Source organism: Sinohyriopsis cumingii, chromosome 5 (genome assembly GCF_028554795.1).
Source record: "Sinohyriopsis cumingii isolate HCF-2022 chromosome 5, ASM2855479v2, whole genome shotgun sequence".
NCBI classification, from domain to species: Eukaryota; Metazoa; Mollusca; class Bivalvia; order Unionida; family Unionidae; genus Sinohyriopsis; species Sinohyriopsis cumingii.
The window spans coordinates 51,886,993-51,914,084 of NC_142965.1; the positions used below are offsets into that span (position 1 = coordinate 51,886,993).

The 27,092-nt window shown below is 37.8% G+C and overlaps 1 protein-coding gene across 1 annotated transcript in view; it reads right to left on the reverse strand.

Annotated features, from left to right (window-relative positions):
• The window catches only part of LOC149799160 (A disintegrin and metalloproteinase with thrombospondin motifs 4-like), a 126,948-nt gene that overhangs the window by 14,516 nt on the left and 85,340 nt on the right, over positions 1 to 27,092 (reverse strand). The window contains exons 19-25 of the mRNA XM_089958320.1: positions 23,155 to 23,244; positions 17,156 to 17,325; positions 15,978 to 16,047; positions 15,411 to 15,491; positions 7,498 to 7,740; positions 6,194 to 6,304; positions 4,173 to 4,447 (exon numbers count right to left, since the gene is read on the reverse strand). Coding sequence (XP_089814446.1) covers positions 4,173 to 4,447; positions 6,194 to 6,304; positions 7,498 to 7,740; positions 15,411 to 15,491; positions 15,978 to 16,047; positions 17,156 to 17,325; positions 23,155 to 23,244 — 1,040 coding nt within the window. The remainder of the gene's footprint in view (positions 1 to 4,172; positions 4,448 to 6,193; positions 6,305 to 7,497; positions 7,741 to 15,410; positions 15,492 to 15,977; positions 16,048 to 17,155; positions 17,326 to 23,154; positions 23,245 to 27,092) is intronic.

Sequence of the window (27,092 nt, forward strand, 5' to 3'; positions counted from 1 at the left end):
GGGAAAATGGTTGAAAAATGGATAACTGAGAACAATCTGGTCATCTTAAATGACGGGTCGAACACTAGATTAAACCCTGAGGATGGCACTCTCTCAGCCATAGACCTAACCATCACTACCCCAAAATTGGCTCAAATCACAAATTGGTGGGTGGATCAAGAAGATAAGTTAGGAAGTGACCATTTTCCCATCACAATCAATATTCAAACAAAAACTCAACACATTCCAAACGAAACCCCACCTAAATGGAGGTACCAACAGGCAAACTAGGACCAATTCCAATTATTACTAGCTAGAGTAAATCCAGATAACTTAGAAAGCCCAAATATTGACATGTATTATGATACCATAACAGACACAATTATAGAGGCAGCTAAATGATGCAACCCAAACACAACTAATATCCAAAATAAAAATTCTGTACCATGGTGGACTAAACAGTGCACTATAGCACATAAAGACAAAAAGGGCCTTAAATAAATATAAACGCACCAAATATTCTATCTACTTCCAGCAATATAAAGATAAAGAAAAAGCTCAAAACAAACTATAAAAACTGCTAAAATTAATCTATGGCAAACCTTTTGCTCTAAACTGAGTCTAAAATCAAACTCAGATAGCCCTACGATCCAAAAACGAAAGATCCCCCGGTAAGGATCAGTTAGGTTACATTATCTATAAACAAACCTACCTATCAATATAACAATAGCCATAATCAAACTCTTTAATAGGATATGGGATAAAGGCCAACTACCCACCAAATGGAAACAGGCCATAGTAATACCAATCCCCAAGCTAGGTAAAGATCCCAACAACATAAATTCGTACCGACCCATCTCCCTTACAAACAATATCTGCAAAATAATGGAGACAATAATCGCAAATAGGTTAAAACACCACCTATAAACCAATAACCTACTCTCCATTAATCAATGTGGCTTTCGGAACAAACGGTTCACCACTGACCAACTTCTTAGATTGGAAACATACATCAAACTCGCTTTTAACGCACATAGGAAAACCCATCGCAACCTCATAGCGGTTTTTCTAGACCTAGAAAAAGCGTTCGACCTAGTATGGACCAGTGGACTAATGGCCAAATTAAACCAATTTGGAATAACTGGACGCTTGTTCAACTGGATTGGCGATTTCCTCACAGGCCGGAAAATTACCACAAGAATAGGCAACACCCATTCGGACGAACGTTCACTTGAAAATGGAACACCGCAAGTCAGTGTAATAAGTCCCCTACTATTTAACCAAATGGTAAACGACCTTGACTTCAATGCAGCCTACACAAAAATAAACTTGTCACAATTTGCAGATGATAGTGACATATGGAGGAATGGAAATCCTGCAGTAAAACATTAGTTAAAGAAATCCAGCAGAGCCTAGACAACATAGGGAGATGGGCGGACAAATGGGGTTTCAACATATATCAGGAAAAACCTGTGGCACTTTTCCTGAGGCAATCATATTCACCCCCAAACGAAATAACAGCCTAGTCTATCCAAACTTCTATATACAAAATCAAGTAATCAAATACGTAACAGTAGTAAAATTCCTAGGAATGTTCTTTGACAAATGCCTCACATGGAAACAGCACATTGAACAACTCACCCAGAATTGTAACAAAGATCTCAATTTACTCAGGAACATCACAGGGACTGACTGGGAATCGAACCAGGAAACCCTCCTCACGATATATAAAACCCTAATTAGATCAAAACTGGATTACGTTTGCCATGCACATAACTCGGCTAAGCAACCTGTACTACAAAAACTTGACACTATCCAGAGAAAAGCCTTACCATTATGCACAGGAACACTCCCCTCAACATCATTAGAAGAACTACTAACACTAACAGGAGAACTACCATTAAAATTACGTAGGCAAGAACTGCTCCTCCGATACTCCATTCGATTCCATACACTCACCCAGATAACCATCCCACCAAAATAGCTATAAACAAGTGTAAAGTTGTCTTCAAACCCAAAATCATACCCACCATACCAAGTGGCAAAGTAATCCTTGAACTAAGAGAAAAGATACCTCTACTAAATAAACAGGTAACAAACAATACAGACCAGAACAAATCACCATGGTTACAAAAACCACCAAGGATTAACACTGAATCTACCAAATTAAGCAATAAAGAAGGACAAGAAAACTTACTAAAACCTGTACTGGTAAACGAAATCAACCAAAAATACCCGGACTATGTTAAAATATATACCGATGGATCAAAAGCAAACAACCCACCAAGAACAGCAGCAGCAATAGTCATCCCTGAATTCAATATACAAACGGGATCCAGATTACCTGACTATTGCTCCATTTACACCACTGAATTCTGGGCTATACTTGAATCACTACAATGGATCAAAGACAACCAAATACCTAAAGCAGTCATTATAAGCAATTTCCTAAGCGTTATCAAATCGATCCAAAATCGCAATACACAGTCTAGGGAACAATTATTCGACAGAGGATGCAGATTAATCGACCATATCACCAGAGTACATCAATTATTCGAGCTCATGTGGATACCGTCGCACATTGGAATCTCTGGCAACGAAACAGCAGACAAAGTTGCACAAAGCAAACTAGGAGATCAAAACTCTATCAAGTTTAACTATAGCTTTACAGAACCACTAAGCTTCGCACAAACATATAGAGACCAAAAACGGCAAGATTTTTGGAACTCCTCCCCAAAAGGTAAAAACCACCATGAAACCCAAAAAACCGTAGATAGGAACATACAGCTACCTAAGGGTACCTATTTAGAACAGAAAACCATAAACAGGATAATAATTGGAAAAGCTAAACTAGCAAGCAGTTTTGGAAGGTTTATAGGACCCAAACCAGCAACCATTAACTGCTTTAACTGCCACACCACCGAAGATCTACACCACGTATTCAATATATGCCCAAAATATCAACCCGCTAGGAAAATATTTATCAAAAACCCAAAAGAGATTGGATCACCACACACATACCCAGGGTTACTTATGGACTCGAATAAAAATAAACAATCAGCATATAAAAATATAAATAAATTCATAGACTCAGCAGGACTTAGGAACAAAATATAATTGCTATCCCTACAAAACCAAAAGACCGAGTAACTAGCTAAATAAATTTAGAAGCCCCCACATATAAACCCATAACATATCATTCAGTTTTATAAAAATATTAATAAATAATTCACTTACGAAGCACCTATCAATAACTAAGGAAACCGCAAAATCGGATGTCCTAGATGTCCTTAACGAACCGAGTAATCAGCTAGGACTCCGGTCCTAGATGTCCTTAACGAACCGTGTAATCGGCTAGGACTCCGGTGTCTTGTTAAATAAAGTATAAATAACATTCAATCTCTAAAAACATTAATAAATAAATAACTTAAAGAGGCAATATCTTAAAACTTATAAATAACATAACGTAGGAAGCAGACCCTAAACACGTCGACTAGTAATACCATAATAACCTTGAAAATCTCTCTTCATACATGATTTCTACTAAGAACCTCTATAAACAGCATAGAACCCCCCCACACACACACACACACTTTTTAGAACATTTTGGAAAAAAAGAAAGAAATTTAAAAAAAAAAAAAAATGAAAGAAACACCAGGTAAATGCAACAAGAAACCAGCGATGTGAAGCAACCAGGACCGTTCCTGAGTTCTCCTTCCCACTAATGACAGCCAACCATTCAACTGTAAGGGACCTTTATGGACCCACAGATTGAGGCCAAACTATCAGGGTTCCTTGAACCCATAAAAGCCTGGAGGAGGTGGCATCATTCTCTTCCCCAGGAACAGCTATTAGGCTGTGGTGCAGTCAGAAAAAAGTGGCACATGCACAATTGTGCGCACGCATATAATTAAACTCAACAACAACAACAACAACTAATTATGGTCAAACCAGGAAAAGAGTGTTCCGCAAACCGTTAATACAGGTCTAGGGTCTATGAGGTAATAAACGATTTGTTCATGGTTTCAGTATGAAAACAAATCACCTTTAAAGTTATGAAATTGAACATATTCAAAATTAAAAGATTTATATTTGAAAACGTAACTGCTAATGTTTACCCATTGGTCAAAATGATACAAAGAATATTTTGTAAAAAGTGCAAAATCCAATTTTGGAATACTGTCAGTACATACCGTTGAATTACAGTTCCCATTTTCAGTAAGATTCATTGTTGAAAGACTCGTCGACACTGTGGAAACCGTCGAAGCTGTTGTAGTGGTACAGTATTCACACCGAGTCATGTTCGTTGTTGTCGGAACCGTGGATCCTGTCGAAGTCGAAACTGTCGTTGTTGTACAATTTGTACACTGAGTTATATTCGTTGTTGTCGGAACTGTCGGACTCGTCGAAATTGTGGAAACCGTCGAAAGTGTTGTAGTGGTACAGTATTCCTTTGGTTCTCGTGCAACTGTAATATAATTAAAACAAAGCACAATGAATAAAAGAAAATTGCAATCTTATAAATCTCATGAAGGAAAAAATCAAAATGCAACCCTTTCAAATGCTCAATAAATGAAATTTCAATATTTCAGTATGTATGTATGTAGGTAGGTAGGTAGGTAGGTATTTAGGTAGGTAGGTATGCAAGTAGGTAGGTAGGTAGGTAGGTAGGCCTTAGAAAGTTCTGAACTTTCCATTTCTTACACGACTATAAAGTACATCTAAGCAACTGTCCTGCATTGAGAAGAAAAGATAACCTTGCCTATTGATATCAGTTTTTGTCTCAACCAATGCTGAATATATATGTGAATACATGTTGGCTTTCGTCAGAATTACACACAGGTAAACACGATCATCATAAGTAATGGCAAATACCAAGATACAAGCAAAGTTTCTAAGCTGGAAGAGATTAATTTTGATGAATTTTGAACCACATGCATATAAAGTACTCATTTTATGAAAAAGACTATAACGCTACTTTTCCGTCAACCATGTAAAACGCTAAGAAAATTTTTTTTGTCCTGGCTGAATATGTCGCATATCAGTCGCTTGTTGTCTAATTTGTATGTCTTGCATAACAGTGAATTGTTGTCAAGACTGTATTTGTTGCATACTGGTCATCTTGTTTTGTCCAGACTGTATATGCTGCAAATCGGAAATTTGTTATCTAGGCTGTTTGCGTTGCATATCGGTCATTCATTGTCTAGCTTGTACGTGTTGCCTATTGGTCACTTTTTATTTCTTTTCAAAACGACCTGGAGGAAAATACAGATGTTTTTTAACTGTTAGATTTATGTCAACAAAAGTTGATAACTTGTTTAATCCAAAGCATATATTTTTAAATTCTCCTGCATAACATCAACTTGTGGAATTTAGCGTTGTGTAACCAGAATCAAGCTGATAACTCTGTACAAAATTGATAGAGATGAACTGCTCGCTTTTGAACTTTCTCTGTTATATTTCACATAAATATCTGTTAACGGTATCTTCAGATTTAATTACAATCAGGTAATGCAAAGCAATCAGTTAAACTTGTCATAAAAATAATTTCCTTTGCTGATTTTGTTCTCTTGCAATTTGACGCATTTGACAAATCAATCAATCTAAAATTTCAATACGTTTTAAGAATTATTGTGTTGAAATGCTGACATATATTCATTTCCGATAGCAGCGATTGTTGAACCGACATTGTCTTATTACTGCCACGAACCGAAATAGAAATGTACCTGAGTGTGACTCAAACGAGCATAGCGGATGCCAAACATGCAGTCACTTTGCAAATTACCTTTACATCGCTTGGTTTACACTACTGTACTCTGGAAACTGAAATATCTAGCTTTCTACTGGAATACTACATTCAGAAATGGCTTAGACAAAGTCAGCACCTATGACGTGCGAAGGAATTCTATAACGTGACCAACAGCGATTTGTAATTCTGTTCTTACGAGATGCAACTAATGTTAGAATGACTTAGGCTTTGTTTGGCATATAGTGTCTTCAATATGTAAAATATATCTTCTTTTTTTGTGTGCATATGATGCAACCTGAACATATTCGTGCATTTTATATAAATTTTCGTTGATGTGATGCTAAAGAGAATCGTGGATGCCAAACACTTTGCTTGAAAGATTGCACATACCATTTTCGTGGAAGTTTGAAGGCATTTATGCCAAACGTAACCTTTAAGAGAAGGTGATTATAACATTTATCCTACCACACAATCCACAGGCCAGATTGCACTTGGTCTCCATATTGACGTTGTCCGTGACGCACTTCCCGGCCGCCGCATTAGCCACGCACGTGGACAGGGTATTGTTGCAATCCGCTACAATAAGTCACAAAATAGACACTGTAACTATAGTTTATAATTTCAGTCATTTGTTCTACAATATTTATACTCTTTGTAGTACATACACTATTAACTATTATTCTACGGGAGCTCAAACGGATACTTAATGAAGTGATGTGAACCTGAAACCCTAGTTGGAATGATACGCTATGTTTGTGTTATGTAATTGTTACGATGTAAAAAAAAATAGGAATTGTTTTGTAGTATCCATAGCAGCTCAGCTAAACAATATGGCAGCTGGAGGTCTAATGTATTATAGTAATACATGAAATATTAGTTGATGAATGGGGTGGGGAACACCGTTAGTAGAGCGAGAAAATGTCAACAATACCAAGAAATGAAACTTCCAATATAGGTAAATGGTCGCATAGAACGGTGAAATCCCGTGCAAGGTTGCAATTCAATGCAACAATGTGACAGTAACAGGCGACATCACCACCTGCTAATGACACAAACACCGGTAAACGGTCTTACTTTCGATCGAATAACAATGATAAAACCTAAAGAGGGACAGACACATACATACATACATACATACATACATACATACATACATACATATGTCGTTTGCATATAGGCATTCTGCCAGTTCTTTTTATAATCGTTATGCACGAAATTGAAAGCCAGTAGCCTAATAGTGGTAACAAAGAATTCATGTTGCGTATTATCCAAAATCAAGCTACGTTAATCACTGCAGATTGTAATAAAAGATCACATATCTTCTTAAGCACACATAAATTAAGGTTTAAAATATAATAACAACAAAATACACTTATTACATGCTTAAATTATTTAAATACTGATTCTAGATTTGTAGGGATAACATGCTTGGTCAAGACGTTTCTGTGTGATTGACCATTAGATGAAAAAAATAGCTATATTCCCATAAGGCTATAACGTAACAACATAAAGTTATGCTACTAAATCTAAGATATATACGATAGGAAAATCTTAGCTCACACTTTAAAAAATTAAATACCGTTTTATTAGTATTACTTATAATGATAACGCCATTTATACCCCCAAAAATTATATTTTGTCACATATGTGAATAGTTTTAGGCCATCATATAAGAACCAGAATATCTAACATAATATATGTAATTCATGTGAATACAGTCTGATTTTAATGAAGAGTGTATTTCCTTTCTCGTCTAGACCTCCACTTACTTTCACACCGGAGGCCACCATGACCAGCGAGACATTCGCACCTGCATGTTGTACTGTTAAAAGTGCCGCAGTTCAGACAATCGCTGTATTTGCAGGCGGTGCAGGTCGGCCCGGTATAGGGGTTGCGACATGTCGTACAGCGTAATCCAAACCAGTACTCCGTGCACTGGCACACACAAGTTGCTTCGTTCAATGTTCCGCTGTTATAGCAGATCTTGTTACAGGTGGTGTTGCAACTGGAACCTAAAAAAAACCCCGTAAATTACTGAAGATGAATCAACATTGCTTGGCATATGTAAATATGAAATCTCATAATGGATCTCGCAATACATTAAATCCTGCAGATTGCGTGTGTGTTCTATGAAACTTCTTGCTTTCATCTCAAACGTTTTTTGTTATGACCTAATGCTTGAAAGCAACAAACAAGTCTAGAAATTATTGATAAGAACTGTTTTTAAGATCACTACATGGACATTTCTAACCAGTACAGTATATATATATATATATATATATATATATATATATATATATATATATATATATATATATATATATCAAAGCTGGCAAGTATTTCAAGATACTTCAATATTTAGACATTTAAAAGGGGTCAGTATTAGAAACAATTAGTTAATGAAAAGGATCGGGCGAATATTTATCAAACAATTAGTGCTTTTTTGTGATTGTATTGTACAGAACGGCAGTTCATTCAGTGCGAATGTTAGTTGAGTTAGTGGGTTTTTATTTTATGTTTAGCTCTTTAATTTTATACAATCCTTTCTTTCTTCTTCTTTTTCTAATAATAATAATAGTAACAATAATAATAATAATAATAATAATAATAATAATAATAATAATAATATATATATTATTATTATTATTATTATTATTATTATTATTATTATTATTATTATTATTATTATTATCATGTCATTATGATTAAAGCATGATATGTTATATGACAACTTTTATGGCTTGGTAAAATTAGAAAGAAATATCTAAAGATACAAAGTAACTTTTGAGTTATGTAGAGTTTTTTTGCTGAACTAGAATGCTACCATATTTGAACATTCACTTGTCCTGAATAATTGTACACCTGGTGCATTTTGTAAACGAGAGAACAGTACAATTGTTTCAAGAAATTATTTTGTTGTAATTTGTCAATATACGACAACATATATATATGAGGTGGAAATCGCATTTGCTTTATTAATATGCTAAATAATTATATATATATATATATATATATATATATATATATATATATATATATATATATATATATATATATATATATATATATATATATATATATATATATATATAAAGATCAGAAAGCCTTGAAATTTAAAAAAAAAAACAACGTAATGTTCATCAACACATACTTATATACACTCTTAAACGTACAAGTTACATGCGCTTTTTGCCTTTCGTAATACTCGTATAAAGTAAAAATTTAGGCCGTACAGAGATGATTTGCACGAGTTTCACGAGTGTAACTAACTACGTAGCTGATTTTGCCCCTGTCATCATAAGAACTGTACATGTCAGTTTATTATTACAGAGCTGTCTGCTGTTAATTCCTTTACCACACACATCCATGTATGCGCTAGTGCTAGCAGCGCACAAATAACATTAGGGTAAGTTCCATTTGTATCCGTCGCAATATAATCATGTAAATCAGCATATTACGCCGACTTTATTCTGTCTTGGAAATCGCGTTTATTATTTGGGTATTAATGTCAATTGTAAGGTAGATCATAGTGCAAAGAAAATAGAAATCACGCGGGCAGAAGTGCGAAATTTGCCAGAGTTTTTTCTTTATATTGACAAAATTGAACTAGGGCCTAGTTCTTCTCCTTCTTCTATGTAGTCTCTCGAGCCGAGGAAGACAAGTTGTGCGATCTCATCCACGGTGGACGCGCATGTGGCTCTGAGTCCAAATTCCGATGCACACAGGCGGTTGCAGGTGGGGCATGTGACACCGGTGGTTGTGGTGGCTGAGAAACAGCTCTGTGACCTCCCTCACGTGCTGCAGTAAGACCCTGGCGGTGATCAACATTGAGGTGGAACAGGCCTTTCTGGTCAGGGTTCGCCAGTGGATTCTGTCTGAGGCAGCGAGCTCGAGCTGGTGGGGTAGAAGGTCTGTCCATTTGATGTGCCTCTTGAGATTGTCTTTGTACCTCTTGCGAGGACGGCCTTGGTTTCACTTTTCCTGGGCTAACTCGCCAACGAACAGCTGCTTTGGGATTCTGTTTTGATCCATGCGGATAACATGAACAGTCCAAGGAAACTGGGCCTGGGATAGTTTGGCTTCGATGCTTGTTGTGTTGGCTCTGTTTAGGACTTCCCGGTTGGTGATTTTGGTCCTGCCACCTGATCCGCATGACGGATCTCATGGAGCGATGGTGGAAGTGGTTCAGCTGACTAATATGCCTTCGGTAGAAAGTCCAAGTTTCAAAAACATGCAAAAGAAACGTGAAGACAATTGCATTGTACACCTTCATCTTTGCTGACAGGCGTATGTCCTTGTGCTGGAACACCTTGGTTCGGAGTCTTCCGAATGTTTGACTGGCCTTTTGGATCCTCGCATTGATCTCTTTGTCCATGGAACCATCGCTGGATATTGTGCTGCCAAGATATTTGAAACTGTCCATTCTTCAGCTGCGTGTCGCCAATGGTGATGCAGGGTTGTAAAGGGACAGTGTTTGGGGTGGGCTGGAAGACGAATTATGTCTTTCCTATGCTAATTGTGAGTCCAAATATGTTGGACGCTTCCGAGAACCTGTCCACGATTGCCTGTAGATGAGTCTCTTCATGGGCCATGAGGGTACAGTTATCTGCAAAGAGTGCTTCAGTGATGAGTCTTTCGAGTGTCTTTGCAGCTAGGCGACGGAGATTAAACACTGATCAATCCAAGCGATATTTAATGTAGATACCAAGGTCATGGTCACTGATGGCATGGTGCAGTACCTGTGTGAAGATACGGTTGAAGAGTACCGGAGCGAGTACACAGCCCCTTTTGACACCGTTAGATATGGGGAATTTCTCAGAGGCTTCATCGTCTGCGACAATCTCTCCAGATATGTCATCGTGGAAGAGCCGGATGAGATTGGTAAACTTCTGAGGACAACCATACTTCTTGAGCACTACCCATAGTGCGCCTCTGTTACCTGTATCGGAAAGCCTTTGTCCGGTCCACGAAGACGGCATACAGATTCACGTTCTGCTCAAGGCACTTCTCTTGGACTTGTCTCACTGCGAAGATCATGTCAGTGATGCTGCGGTATGGGTGAAAACCACACTGAGACTCCGGGAGGTTATATTCTGACACTGCCTCAATAAACCTGTTGAGAATGATGTGACAAGTATTTTGCCAGCTATGGCGAGCAAAGGGATGCCTCTGTAGTTATTGCAATCCTCACGTGTGCCTTTATTCTTTTAAAGGGCTAGGATTGATGCGTCGCGGAGGTCGTCTGGCATCCCCTCTTCCGTCCAGATGCTGATTAGCACATCGTAGAATGCATCCAGAGTCTGTTCACTGAGAGCCTTGTACACCTCCGCTGGGATACCATCCTTTCCAGGTGCCCTGCCACAGTTCATGTGTTTAATGGCCGTCCTCAACTTCTCTATCGTTGACGGAACATCCAGTTGGTCGTGCGTTGGCTGTTGGGGTATTTTGTTAAGAACAGATTGGCTGACCGATGAAAACAGGTTCAGGAGCTGACTAAAGTTTTCTTTCCATATGTCCCTAATGCCCGCTATGTCCTTCATTAGTGTACTGCTAACTGCAGCAATTAACGGGGGAAGAGCAAGGCTCTGAAGGGCAGAAGATTGACTTGATGGCGTTGTAGAACTTTTTGGAATTGTTAGTGTGGGCATAGCGTTGAACTTCATCAGCTTTCATCTCCCATCAATGGTCATGCATCTTGCGGATTTCTCTCTGAACCTCAGCTTGATAGGATCTGAAAAGGTATTTTGGGGGGATGGAGTTTGTGGCATTCTGCCAGTCCATGAATGTTTTTTTTTTCTTCTGGCAAGCAGATCTTAATTGGCACCGTTGGTCTTGATGGGTTCGCTTCTTGGTGCCCATAGTCGCCATAACTGTTTCTCTTATCATGTCCCTGAGCATGTTCCATTTCTCGGAGGAATTTCCACGTATATGTACTTGGTGGACAGCATGTCATCCAGGCTCTTCTGGAAATTGAGGTAGGTGGAAGGCTGCTGAAGTTTGACAATGTTTAAGGCTATGCACACAAGCTTAGGACGCCTTGGGTGATGTGGGGAAATGCAAAGCCTTTGGGTAGTTTGGACAAGTATGTGGTCTGTCCAGCATTCCGCTCCTCTCTTGGCCATGGTGATGAGGACATCCTGGTCATTGCGCTGACGGAGTATTACGTAGTCGATTAAGTGCCATTGGCGATATATGGGGTGCATCCAAGTGTTCTTGTGTTTGTTAGCCATTCTGAACATTGAGTTAGTGATTAGGAGGTCAAATTCTGCGCATTTGCTGAGTATGAGCAGGCCGTTGTTGTTCATCTTTCCGACACCCCGCTTGCTAAGTACACCTTTCCATCGACCATAATCGCAGCCAACACGGGCGTTGAAATTTCCCAGTAGTATGATCTTGTCGGCAGCTGTAACTGAGCTAAGTACAGAGCTGAGGTCCGTATAGAAGTGCTCAATGCTTCCGTTGGACTCGAGAGGGTATGAGAGTATGCACTGATGATTGTTGCGTGCAGTTTGTGACTGATAGGTAGTTGCAATTTCATTAGCCTCTCATTGATACGAACAGACAGGTCCGGAAGCTGCTTCAGAAGACTTGGTTTGATAGCCAGGCCAACTCCGTAGATCCTGTCCTTTTTGGGAAGATTTCCTTCCCAGATGATGATATAGCCGCTTGCTAGCTGATGTAGAGAACCCTCCTCTGAGATCCTGGTTTCACTCAAGGCTGCAATGTCGATATTGTTGCGTGAAAGCTCCTTAGCAACATGGGTTGTTCTCCTGTGAGGTCTTGCTACGTTCTCTTTGTCCATGAGAGTACGGACGTTCCGTGCTCCAATAAGAAGTCTTTTTTCTTTGATAGATTCGACCGCAGATATCGATGATCTTGCCAGCTGCGGAAATCTGGCCAGATTTTGAAGGGCATGCTATTTTTTGGCAACCTTTTCTAGGCCCCTCCCTATGCAGGGTCATCAGGGCTGTCCTGAAAAGGTCTGCTCAGTCGCCCTGGATGCTGCCGAACTGTTTTGCTACCACTTGTCCAAGGGCCACCTACGTGCAGGTTTCTGAGTACGACTCCCAGTGGTCATCTCCACCTATTGCGTCACCAGTTACCCATCGCATTAGGAATTTGGTAGGTGCAGGTAAGGAACGATGATTGTGATGATGAGGATGAAAGATAGGTGCACAATATAACCTGTGTGTGAAGGAGATTAAAGTGAAACAGCCTTTGCACAGAGACAGCCTCACCCTCTCGGCCTTGGTAGTTGGAACTCAGCGGTACGAAGATTCCGCACGGCCGGGGACTACTTCGGCTGCATTGGATGGTCATGACGTCTCCAGAGCCTTGTCATGTCCTGCGCTCTCCACAAAGCGTTTGCAGATTCGCCTTCGTGGCCGTTGGATCACTCATTTGATCTCTTCCGCACAGTCTGTCGAATCTGGCTTTGTATGCAAGGATAGGCAAGCTCCTAAGTCACCGAGGGTTTGAGAACCGTCGGCTACCCTCAACCTGATTTAGCCGGCTAGTCGAAACCGTTGACCGTGATGTGGCCGCTGCGCATGCTACAGCTGCTTGGATGCACAGGTGAGAGCTGAGTGCTTGGTGGGGACCAAATGTGTACGAGCTACTCCCAAAGAAACACGACGTGCCCCCCCCCCCCCACGAGGTACAACCCATCCCAGAGAATGGCCTAGTTACTCTTGAGAATTTAACATGTTAATTATGTGGTAACCTTGAATGTCCATATTTTAGTTCAAACCGCTTATCGTTCAAAATTATGTAAACATTTCTCCATGTTACTGTTCTTAATTTTGGTTCTAAAATCAGCTTGTTTTAACGTTTACATGAAGACTAAGCGGGTAAAAGTCAATGCTGAACACACAGCGCGATTTTGGCCTGAGGTCTTTGTTTCATCTATATATTTTCAAAAGCCACAAAACAATGATCGTTTTCAGTGAATAGTTAGATTAGCGTGCTGATAACACAAACCATTTTCCTATAATCAAACTAAGAACCATAAATTAACTAGACGAATTTCACACTTGTTATGTTCTCCTACTTTAGATTGGCATGAATTGTCATTACGCAATTCGAATCCGTTGATCGGTATTTCGTGCCAAGCACACAACATAAGAAGCCTCAAACAACCAATATACATACTTATTCCTATCATTTCTTAGTACTAAGGTGAGAATATTCCAAGAATTCTTGATGTTAGGAAATATAGATGGGGCCATGTTACTAAACCAGTCCTTATCATATTATCGGTCCTTATAGTCCCATGAAAACGATTCAGAATGACGCTTGTACCTAGTGAATGGGTAATGACTGGGTATGAGAAATATCTTCCTAACACCAATTCCCTTTAACCAAAGAAATAATCACTAATATCTTTAAAACCTCATAAGCGACGAGTAGATAGAAATAACAGATACACTATGTGTTTTACATTACTTTTCTTAGGCAGCTGCCCAAACCATATTCCGAATCCCGAAAGATATTTTGTATCTACTGCCGAATACTATGGGTTATATACTTCCGATCTCGCGTCACTTCTCTTACGGGTCATTAAAGTTTATATAAGGCTTTGTTTAATATTACTTTTATTGTCAGAGAAACCTAATATGGAGTATAAAGCCTTATATGGATTGTACTGGCCTGTATGAGCAGTGACGCGTTCAGAAGTCATACAAAGCAATTCTCAGTATTTAGTGTTGTGGTGGGTTTAACGCCATTTTTCAACACGCGATAGTCTATATATAGGCTACACATGGCGGCCAGTACAACAGGAGGAGGAAGAATCCGCAAAAACTCGGGTAATAACCACGGTAAGCCACTGGCAAGCTTTCTTACATGCCTACCTACGCCAAGCCCGAACTTGTACCGACGCGGACAAAAGTGAGATTGCAGTGATCTGTAGGGTGAAGTATTTAGACCACTCGGCCACCAGTGGGTCCCTCAAGGTTTAGGGAACTGTATCTGTAAACGTAGAAGTCATATATCTGAATCAGAACGATCAACAGTGTGTGTGTGTGTGTGTGTGTGTGTGTGTGTGTGTGTGTGTGTGTGTTTCCCAGTGTGTGTGTATTTTTAACGTAGCGTTAATAGTTTATAGTGATGTATATCACTGGGTTATCATGTTGCATCATGCCCAATCCAGTTACATTATCCTGACACGAGGTCGACTAATACTAACACTTACGTCTTAATGATGAAAGCCTAGCGAGTTAGCAGTTAGTACCATTTTTATAAGTCTTTGGAATGACTCGGACGGGGTTCGAACCTGCGACCTCCTGCATCGTATCCGAGGCTGAGGCTCTAACCACATAGGCCACCAGAGCGGCATAACATCAAAAGTTCGAAAGGGATGTTAGCTGTGAAAGTCAACCACGCCGACAATTACTGCGGATATCGATTGGAAAAACATTCCAAATTGCATTATTTACTGGTAAAGTTCATACCTGATCAATCAGTAATCAGTCCTTACAGAGATTATTTCCTAAAGAACAACCAATCAAGGCTGTAAGTGCTTCTTTCAAAGCTAAGGTGTTTCATCCATATTTCAAAAGCGATTTGAAGAAAGTGAGCAAGTATCATACTTCAATGTGATGTTATTTATGCCGCTAGAAATGTTGAATTTCAACCCCACAGAGAGACAGACAGACAAACAGAGACAGAGAATGAGATTTACCATAGTAATCAGTTTCACATATACAGCCACACAAAGTTGAATTCCAAACGCCGTGGACACAGGGTCCAGTACATGAACTACCTGTAGAATACATTAAAACATAAAATATAATATAATGGAATATACGAAATGCATAGTTTGCCAACTGGGCCAGTACAATTTGTCATGTTATATTGTTTAAATGGAATGTAATGGTTACCAGAAAGTATACATTTAAATGTTGACCACCCCACCATCACCCTTACTCCTACTGTAAACCCTCATTTTCGTTAACAGATTCTCTATGCATCAATGTAACCACCCCACTAATGAAATGGTTACTACGTTTATGATGACTGTAGAGTTGCATCAGAAGGTGTTTATTATGGTGAGAACTACAAAGTTGTCAAAGTGTCAGAAGAAGACAACTTTTTTACTCAGGTTGATATTACATAATAATTCACACTTAGATGGCCTGGCAATATTTAGTCATATCGCTCAGATTTTGCATTAACAATGATCGAATACCAGTTGGTAATAGGTGAGTCGTGTTGATTCGTCCATTAAAACAAACAGGACACAACTTACCGACACTGGATAATGGAGTCGAATATCCATAGTACACACCCGTATTGTTGTTGGTTGATCTTTGGTACAGCTACAAAAGACACAAATCGGTTTGAGATGAGGGGTAGTAGTAGTAGCAGTAGTAGTAGTAGTAGCAACAGTAGTAGTAATATGGAAAAAGGAACTACTGTTGTGCACCTACACTCCTTACAGGAGGCTTGTTAAAAGTATTGAATTTATTACCATAAGTTGTTGACTTCCTTATCATAATCAATAGGATGTCATTTATGTAACACATGGAACATCCAACCTGTCTGCAGTTCATCGAGAAATACTGACACAGGAGGCCTATAGTTTACTTTTGGTTTTACATCAGGGAGTAGTAACTGTATCGATATCATGGATTGTGAGAAAAGTATGAGCATGTCTTCTACACACGTGAACAAAAGATGTGTTGTTTACTTGACCTTACTGTACTGAATTGAATTCGACTCCCACCCATGAGACATGTTACCTTTTGTTAATGAAACCTTGCTGCAGAAGCTTTAACCTGGAGTGATATGAAGGCAAATATTGTATTTCTTTTAAGAATGCTGATCATATAAAAAGTTTGACTCTTCCTGTAAAGACTGTACCTTAACTGTTATCTTTTATTTCATACCTTTTGAATACATTTTACATCAGGTTAACTTCTATCTTTTATCAAAAGGGTGAATCTTTCTAAATATTTTACCAATTATTTACCTTTATCATTTTTACTACGTAAATTTCACTTGGCACAGTAGTCATGCGATAGAAATAATTCTTCTTGTTAGGTGTTAGGGTCATAGCTCGTGGTACAGAGTGTGAAGTACTAATATTAGGCCTGGAAAATTTTACTGATGAGTCATAGAAATTTGCAGCCAGGAAAAAAATATGTACGTGTTAAATTAACAGAATTTGATGATGTGTGATTATGAAGTGATTGGATAAAAAGTATTGCGGTGTGTGCATGTTTATGAACCCTGCAGTTGAAAACGACTGTTGTATTGATGTCTTTGCAAAGAGAGGAAACATCGACCCCAGGCCATGCTCACGTAGAAGTTGTTTGATTTGTTCGGTAGTGTGACCATCTGCGTATAACATAATATTCTGTCATTTGACCTTCGACCATGGCTCTATGAGCGGATATGATACTAGTAGTGTTTGTGACGACTTACTTTTATGAGAACAGGTTGTGTTATAGGTCCAGCGGCATACAGGTACTGGCTAGAAACATAGAATGTCCAAAAGGTGCCAGCGAAGCTTGTCGGATTACTTCGACTGTCGAATATAAATGAAGTGTCAACCCAAGAGACTAAGACTGCTTGATTGTCCTTCGACCACAACTCTGTGAATAGTAAAACAGTATGACAAAATACAGGCAAGACAACAAAGAATGATTTTTCAAATTTACCATAATTTTATCATTTAACATGTCCGAAACGAACAACAGTTGTCTTTAAAAAAAATCATTTAAAGTGACCATATACCTTTCTAGGCAGTCATAGCAAACTATATGAACAGTCGGAGACAGCGTCATGATTAAACAGATAATAAATAACACAAATGAAAGGCATATAACAAATGTCCACTGACGCTGTCATTTAAAAATGATTGACTATTTGCAATTCACACGCTTTATGCAGAAAATATATCATTTTATGGTTTTTCTTGTTGTTGAGTTTAATTATAGTGGCAGGCGCACAATTGTGCATGTGCCACTTTTTTCTGACTGCACCGCAGCCTGCTAGTTGTTCCTGGGAAAGGGATGGTGCCACCTCCCCCAGGCTTTTATGGGTTCAAGGAACCCTGATAGTTTGGCCTCAATCTGTGGGTCCATAAAGGTCCCTTACAGTTGAATGGTTGGCTGTCATTAGTGGGAAGGAGAGCTCGGGAACGGTCCTGGTTGCTTCACATCGCTGGTTTCTTGTTGCATTTGCATGGTGTTTCTTGTTGTTGTTTTTTTTCTATTCTTTTATCTTTCTTTTTTTTTATCTTCTTCAAAATGTTCTAAAAAGGGGGGGGGGTGTTCTATGCTGTTTATAGAGGTTGTTAGCAGAAATGATGTATGAAGAGAGATTTTCAAGGTTACTAGTCGAGGTGTTTAGGGTATGCTTCCTACGTTATATTATTTATAAGATTTTAGATATTGCCTCTTTAAGTTATTTATTTATTAATGTTTTTAGAGATTGAATGTTATTTATACTTTATTCAGCAGGAGACCGGAGTCCTAGCTGATTACACGGTTCGTTAAGGACATCTAGGACCGGAGTCCTAGCTGATTACTCGGTTCGTTAAGGACATCTAGGACATCCGATTTTGCGGTTTCCTTAGTTCTTGATAGGTGCTTCGTAAGTGAATTATTTATTAATAATTTTATAAAATTGAATGATATGTTATGGGTTTTTATGTGGGGGCTTCTAAATTTATTTAGCTAGTTACTGGGTCTTTTGGTTTTGTGGGGATAGTAATTATATTTTGTTCCTAAGTCCTGCTGAGTCTATGAATTTATTTATATTTTTATATGCTGATTGTTTATTATTATTAGAGTCCATAAGTAACTCTGGGTATGTGTGTGGTTATCCAATCTCTTTTTGGTTTTCGATAAATATTTTCCTAGCGGGTTGATATTTTGGGCATATATTGAATACGCGGTGTAGATCTTCGGTGGTGTGGCAGTTAAAGCAGATAATGGTTGCTAGTTTGGGTCCTATAAACCTTCCAAAACTGTTTCCTAGTTTACCTTTTTCAGTTATTATCCTGTTTATGGTTTTCTATTCTAAATAGGTACCCTTAGGTAGCTGTATGTTCCTATCTACGGTTTTGGGGGTTTCATGGTGCTTTTTACCTTTCATGGAGGAGTTCGAAAAATCTTGCCATGTTTGGTCTATATATGTTTGTGCGAAGCTTATTGCTTCTGTAGAGCTATAGTTAAGCTTGATAGAGTTTAGATCTCCTAGTTTGCTTTGTGCAACTTTGTCTGCTGTTTCGTTGCCAGAGATTCCAATGTGCGACGGTATCCACATGAGCTCGACTAATTGATGTGCTGTGGTTATATCGTCGATTAATTGGCAAGCTCTGTCGAGGAATTGTTCCCTAGAGTGTGTATTACAATTTTGGATCGATTTGATGACGCTTAGGGAATCGTTTATAATGACTGCTTTAGGTATTTGGTTGTCTTTGATCCATTATAGTGATTCAAGTATAGCCCATAATTCAGTGGTGTAAATGGAGCAATAGTCAGGTAATCTGGATCCCGTTTGTATATTGAATTCAGGTATGACTATTGCTGCTGCTGTTCTTGGTGGGTTGTTTGGTTTTGATCCATCGGTATATATTTTAACATAATCCGGGTATTTTTGGTTGATTTCGTTTACCAGTACAGGTTTTAGTAAGTTTTCTTGTCCTTCTTTATTGCCTAATTTGGTAGATTCAATGTTAATCCTTGGTGGTTTTTGTAACCATGGTGATTTGTTCTGGTCTGTATTGTTTGTTACCTGTTTATTTAGTAGAGGTGTCTTTTCTCTTAGTTCAAGGATTACTTTGCCACTTGGTGTGGTGGGTATGATTTGGAGTATGAAGACAACTTTACACTTATTTATAGCTGTTTTGGTGGGATGGTTGTCTGGGTGGGTATCTAATCGAATGGAGTATCGGAGGAGCAGTTCTTGCCTACGTAAGTTTAAGAGTAGTTCTCCTGTTAGTGTTTGTAGTTCCTCTAATGATGTTGAGGGGAGTGTTCCTGTGCATAATGGTAAGGCTTTTCTCTGGATAGTGTCAAGTTTTTGTAGTACAGGTTGCTTAGCCGAGTTATATGCTTGGCAACTGTAATCCAGTTTTGATCTAATTAGGCATTTATATATCGTGAGGAGGGTTTACTGGTTGGATCCCCAGTCAGTCCCTGTGATGTTCCTGAGTAAACTGAGATCTTTGTTACAATTCTGGGTGAGTTGTTCAATGTGCTGTTTCCATGTGAGGTGGTTGTCAAAGAACATTCCCAGGAATTTTACTACTGTTGCGTATTTGATTAATTGATTTTGTATATAAAAGTTTGAATAGACTTGGTTGTTATTTCATTTGGGAGTGAATATGACTGCCACAGTTTTTTCATGAGATATTTTGAAACCCCAATTGTCCGCCCATCTCCCTATGTTGTCTAGGCTCTGCTGGATTTCTTTAACTACTGTTTTATTGGCAGGATTTCCATTCCTCAATATGCCACTATCATCTGCAAATTGTGACAAGTTTATTTTTGTGGAGGCTGCATTGAGGTCAAGGTCGTTTACCATTAGGTTAAATAGTAGGGGACTTATTACACTGCCTTGCGGTGTTCCATTTTCAAGTGAAAATTCTTCCGAATGGGTGTTGCCTATTCTTGTGGTAATTTTCCGGCCTGTGAGGAAATCGCCAATCCAGTTGAACAAGCGTCCAGTTATTCCAAATTGGTTTAATTTGGCCATTAGTCCATTGGTCCATACTAGGTCGAACGCTTTTTCTAGGTCTAGAAAAACCACTATGAGGTTGCGATCGGTTTTCCTATGTGCGTTAAAAGCGAGTTTGATGTATGTTTCCAATCTGAGAAGTTGTTCAGTGGTGGACCGTTTGTTCCGAAAGCCACATTGATTTATGGAGAGTAGGTTATTGGTTTATAGGTGGTGTTTTAGCCTATTTGCGATTATTGTCTCCATTATTTTGCAAATATTGTTTATAAGGGAGATGGGTCGGTACGAATTTATGTTGTTGGGATCTTTACCTAGCATGGGGATTGGTATTACTATGACCTGTTTCCATTTTTAGGGTTGTTGGCCTTTATCCCATATCCTATTAAAGAGCTTGATTATGGCTATTGTTATATTGATAGGTAGGTTTTTTTTATAGATAATGTAACCTAACTGATCCTTACCAGGGGATGTTTCGTTTTTGGATCGTAGGGCTATCTCCCATTCATGTACTGTGATGTCGCTATTTAGGTGAGATTCTTTTGTTCCTTGGTCTTGAAACATTTGAGGTTGGGTTTCCTCCATTAGTTTTTTGTGTTCTTGAAAGTTTCTGGTGTGGTTATTGTTGCTACTCATGTTCGAAAAATGCTTCGCTAGGAGGTCTGTCTTATCTTTATTTGTTATGGCATTTTTAATTTTTGGGGTTGACGTAGTTGCTTTCTCTTTTATGGCTTTTGTCTTGTCCCATATTTGTTTTGAGTTTGATTTTAGACTCAGTTTAGAGCAAAAGGTTTGCCATAGATTAATTTTAGCAGTTTTTATAGTTTGTTTTAGTACTTTTTCTTTATCTTTATATTGCTGGAAGTAGATAGAATATTTGGTGCGTTTATATTTATTTAAGGCCCTTTTTGTCTTTATGTGCTATAGTGCACTGTTGAGTCCACCATGGTACAGGGTTTTTATTTTGGATATTAGTTGTCTTTGGGATGCATCGGTCAGCTGCCTCTATAATTGTGTATGTTATGTTATCATAATACATGTCAATATTTGGGCTTTCTAAGTTATCTGGATTTACTCTAGCTAGTAATAATTGGAATTGGTCCCAGTCTGCCTGTTGGCACCTCCATTTAGGTGGGGTTTCGTTTGGAATGTGTTGAGTTTTTGTTTGAATATTGATTGTGATGGGGAAATGGTCACTTCCTAACGTATCTTCTTGATCCACCCACCAATTTGTGATTTGAGCCAATTTTGGGGTAGTGATGGTTAGGTCTATGGCTGTGAGAGTGGCATCCTCAAGGTTTAATCTAGTGTTCGACTCGTCATTTAAGATGACCAGATTGTTCTCAGTTATCCATTTTTCAACCATTTTCCCTCTTTGATCTTTCTTTTTACCTCCCCATAATTCACTGTGTGCGTTGAAGTCGCCACAGGTAATTAGACTGTTGTTGTTGTTATTAGTGATTGCCGTTAGTGAGATTAGGTTGGTAGGGCAGACGGTAACCCCTGGTTTTATGGTTGATGGGTAGAAAATAGTAACTTTGATATATCATCAAGAACAATTTTATTACACGGTTAGCAGGGAAATTAGTTACTTGTATATTTCTTCTCGTTTGTACTTTCTTACATATTTAAGATGCAAAAGTGATCCTTTTAATTCACGCATGAAAGACACAAATAACGTATCATGTAATACAGCATCAGAGAACCAAAACATACTGTGCAAAGCAAGCTGATTGTGTACTAACTACAAAAAAAATGACTTCAAGCAAAAATTGAGAAAGGTATCGCCTTGAAGGTGATGAATTTATTCTTGAGGACGGTATTCAACTCGTCATCATTCTTACATTTTACGATGTCCGATTAGGTTCTACAAGATAGGTATCATTCGTGTTTTTTGTTTTCTTGTTTGTTTATTTGGGGTTTCTTTAGTTTTCTTGTATCGATATTCATGGAATCCCCATAGGGTCGTTGAAGACCGAGAAGACATATCTGTTCGACATTCCTTCATAACACACCATCCCCAAAAACTTGCAAGTATTCAGTTGCAATTTAAAATTTCTCTTGTGATGGCATTTATCCGGTACGTTGTCTTTACTTAATCCTTCTCCGGGGCGAATCGTGCCAGATCAACTGATGTAAAACAAATGATCTTCCTGCAAGAGAACTAATTCTTAATATTTGCTGAGAAGTAACCACTTCAGCGAATCTTTCGGCAAAATATGTCCTTTTTAGGAATAAAGCTACTATCATATGTCCGGGAGGCGAGTACGCAGAATTACCCACATTCTGGTGTGTGTTTGAATTATATTCAAAAAACAATACAGACGGGTTAAAAACTCCCCTTTTCGCACATCCTTGTTTTTATCACTCAGAATGGATAACACATTTATGAGCAAAACATCACGTCATAATTCTCTTCTTGGAAACATTTTCTCTTCTCTACGACTGGATTGCATGTTTTCAGTCAACACGCACACGCCCGCGCGCGAAATAAATGTGCAGTTTTTTCCTTTACATGCAGACCGTGAAAGGATCGGTACAACACACCAGGGCGTGAAATGCGCATGAAAATTCGATAGTGATACACCTTGACCAACACTACTGCGCACGTATTTTTATCTTGAAGTGTGTGCTCAAAACTGTACGAAAATGACCATCATAGACCTTGAGCTGCCTGTGCATATCAGATTTTACGCTGGTCGCGTACTTAGAAAAGAAAGCGTAAAATGACGACTAACCTATATAGACCTGCTTCATATTACCCCATGTGAAGTAGAACTGTATGTTGTAAGTTCCATTAGGCAGCCACACCATATCTTTTCTATTATCTGCAATAATAATAATAATAATATTATTAATAATAATGATAATAATATCACCTAACAACATCAGCAGCAAGATAAAATACGCTGGAATGGATACTTCGGGGACTTTCTCAATGCATTTTAGGCATTATGAGATCTACAGAACACTGGCACGAAGGAAAAATATTTTGTGCGATAATGCAAATACAGAGAAAACACCCGTCGTAAAAAGAATTACTGCTCATAGAACAACCACGTGCATGAATCCCTTTTCTTGCAGGCACTAATACATTTGTCCTCTATTTACGTAATACATATACACACATAGGGCATATGATATAATTGTTTGGTTCCTGTAGAGATTGTTAAGTTGATGGACTCTTCGGAGTTCATTAAAAAAAAGATGGACAAATTTTTTTAGTCCCTTTGGTGTTCATTGGAGAAAGATAAGTCTTAGGTCTCTTAAGTGTTCGTCATATATGGGCATAATTTTGTTTCCTTTTGTTTTCCTTATATATTGCTAAAGGTGTGGTCCCTGCTATTTTCATCACAGATGAACAAAATGGAGTGATCTCTTCACTGTTTATTACAGATGATTAATTGTGTGGTTCCTTCATGTTCATTACAGATGGTTAATTGTGTGGTCCCTTTAATGTTTCTTATAGATTATTGATTTTGTGGCATCCTCAATGTGGCCACCCCAATCATGTTTGAGCAGGATCTCTATACGCACTTGTCTGGCCTTATATCCGGTATGCTAACATTGCGTTAGGTAGACGTATATAAAATTGCAATTAAGTTATTCACACGGGGGCGGGGGAATTAAGCTCTTGTTCAATAAAATGTGAATCTTTGAAGACTAAATATTACATTGTTATCTTTACTGCGATAACAATTATTATATGTTTGCACACACATTTGTATATATATATATATATATATATATATATATATATATATATACATATATATATATATATATATATATATATATATATATATATATATATATATATATATATATATATATATATATATATATATAGCATGTACACTGCATCAATAATATACCACGAGATCTCTAAATTTTTCCTTTGAAGGAAACAATACTTTCATTTTAAGGAAAAATTATTACAACGAAGTGTATTTCATTATATATATTTTATCTATATCACATAGAATTACTTATATTTGCCCTTTGAAAAAAGTTAAGATTTACAAAAGGCAACTATCTATTAACCGAGTGAATGAGTTAATCACATCCCTGCCAAGTGTGTCAAAATGTAGTTCTGTGCCTTTTTTGGCTATTCACAATCCCCTTTGTATAGTGATAAGTTCATTCTTTCTTTTTTAGTTTCTATTTTTCTTCACATTGATTAAATCATTATAATGCACACTTATAATTTAAACATGAAAGAAGGTTTTAATCAAGAAAGTACCGGCGTGTAGCGTAGAAAAGAAGCGAAATGACGAACCAACAAGAGTTAAATAACATATCTAACAATTTAATATGTTTAAAGTTGATCTAAGTCATTACTATGCTTTAATTAGCATTACTACTGACCATAAACCTCCCCCCTCTCTCTCTCTCTCTTATACAAAAGACATAAAAATGGCACTAACAGCTGCCTCGCTAGGCGCTCAGTATTAATAGGTTGGTTTTAGAACAGGTCAGCCTTGTGTCCCGATAATGTCACTTGATGAGACATGGGACATTATGCTGTATGTATGTATGTATGCATGTATGCATGTGTGTGTGTGTGTGTGTGTGTGTATGCATGCATGTATGTATCTTCTTATGTTACTTGTTTAGGCTCAAATAAACAGTAACATAAGAAAGAGTGAAAATAACAAACTTTGAAAAATTTAACAAATATTTTATTTCGCTGGAAAAACAATGTAAAAATGGGGGAAAAAGAACTTACAGTTTTAAGCATCAAATCCAAAAATAATCCAAGAATAATCCATGAACTGAATTTTAGAATTCCTAGTAATAAAATGCTCTAGTGAATTCAAGTTGGAGTACCGACGAAAAATCCAAAATGGAAGGCGATGACGTATACGGTAGTCATTATGGTGCTGTAACGTCTACACTTCTTTGTTATTCCACAGACAACATTATTCCGGTGTCTGAATGTCCGAATGAAATATAAAGAAATGTCTTTGTCCAAGAATTCTGTATGAGCACTCAAATATTTCCAAGAAAAAGAATTAATCTTTCAGAATCCAAATAATTTGAGTAAAAATTAAAAATGTAACTCCAAACTGTCACAACAAAAGAAACACCTATACGTCCCAGTGTTTTGAAGCCCAACTCCGAAATATCTCTCAAAACATCACTATTATAACTAACTACTGCGCAATTTCGGAAAACCCAGAATTGTGAAATAGAGGCTGTTTACATATAAAATCGCGTGCTCCCAGTATGACCTTGAGAAAAACCAATTATTTTACTCTAAGAATATGAACAAAATAGAAAGTTGTTTACTTGTCTCAACGATTTCTGAATCAACTTAGGAAACTAGGTCAAAAATAGAAACAGTGTTTCTATATTTAGGTGTTTATGAGAAGAGTCAGGTCAAACTTAATTTTCTGGAAAATATCAAATTTCTAGAAAACAACATTACATTTTTGGACATGTAATGAAATTAAAAGAAGTCAGATATTAAAACTTACAATCAATTAAATTAAATCAAATATAAATTAAATCAAATATACATAACACATCCCCCATAAAGAAAAGGAAAGATTCATATGACAAAACTTTCTTTTTATCATGGATTAATTATACATGAGGTTAAAAAGAACTCTTATAAATTATACAAAATGTACATGAATAATACATCTCTTTACACGGGTAAGTGCATCTGCTATTTAATTATCTTTCCCCTTTGATGTGTCTGATATCAATATCATATTCCTGTAACAACACACTCTACCTTAGTAGTTTTTGATTGTTATTTCTCATCTTGCCGATGAGAGTAAGGAGGCTGTGGGCACGCACTTATCAAAGAAGGGGGCCGAACTAATGTAAACCTAAAAATGTTGTAATGACAATGTCAAAGCCAACCATTCCTTCCCGATTGTTGACTAATTTCTTTGGTACTTATTTAATTTCTTAGAAAAATAGCACACTGGATGATCAATACCATTTTCGTCTTCTTGAATCAAAACTGATCCAGCCTCAATATCATTTGCATCAACAGACAGATTAAATGATTGGCTGAAATGTGGAGCTGTTAGAACTGGTGCGCTTTACAGTATGTCTTTTAACTTGTCAAACGCTTCTGACATTTTTCAGTCCAAAGAAACTTGTTTTTCTTACTCAATAACTTTGTCAGGGGTCCAGCAATTATAGAAATATTGGAACAAAATTTCCGATAGTACCAGCCATACCTAAACATCGCACCAGTTGCTTTTCATTTACTGGCACGGGAATTTCAGAGATAGAAATGAACTTAGCATATATGGGTTTTGCTTGTCCATAACCCACGATGTGTCCTAGAAATGTTACACTAGCACGGCAGAACTCACTTTTGGACAAATTATTTGTCAAACTTGCATCTGTGAGTCTGTTAAAGAGTTCCCGAATTGTTGCTAAATGTTCTTTCCAGGTGTCGTTGTGGATGATAACATCATTGATGTAAGCATCACAACTGTCTAGACCAGAGGTAATCATATTCATGAGACGCTGAAAAGTACTTGGCGACAATTTCATCATAAAACGGCATTACTTTATATTGATAAAGTCCATCTGGTGTCACGAATGCCAAAATTTCCTTTGCCCTATCCGTTAGTGGCATTTGCCAAAATCCTTTCAAAAGGTCAAATTTGGAGACATAATTGACATTTCTGATCTTATCAATAAGTCA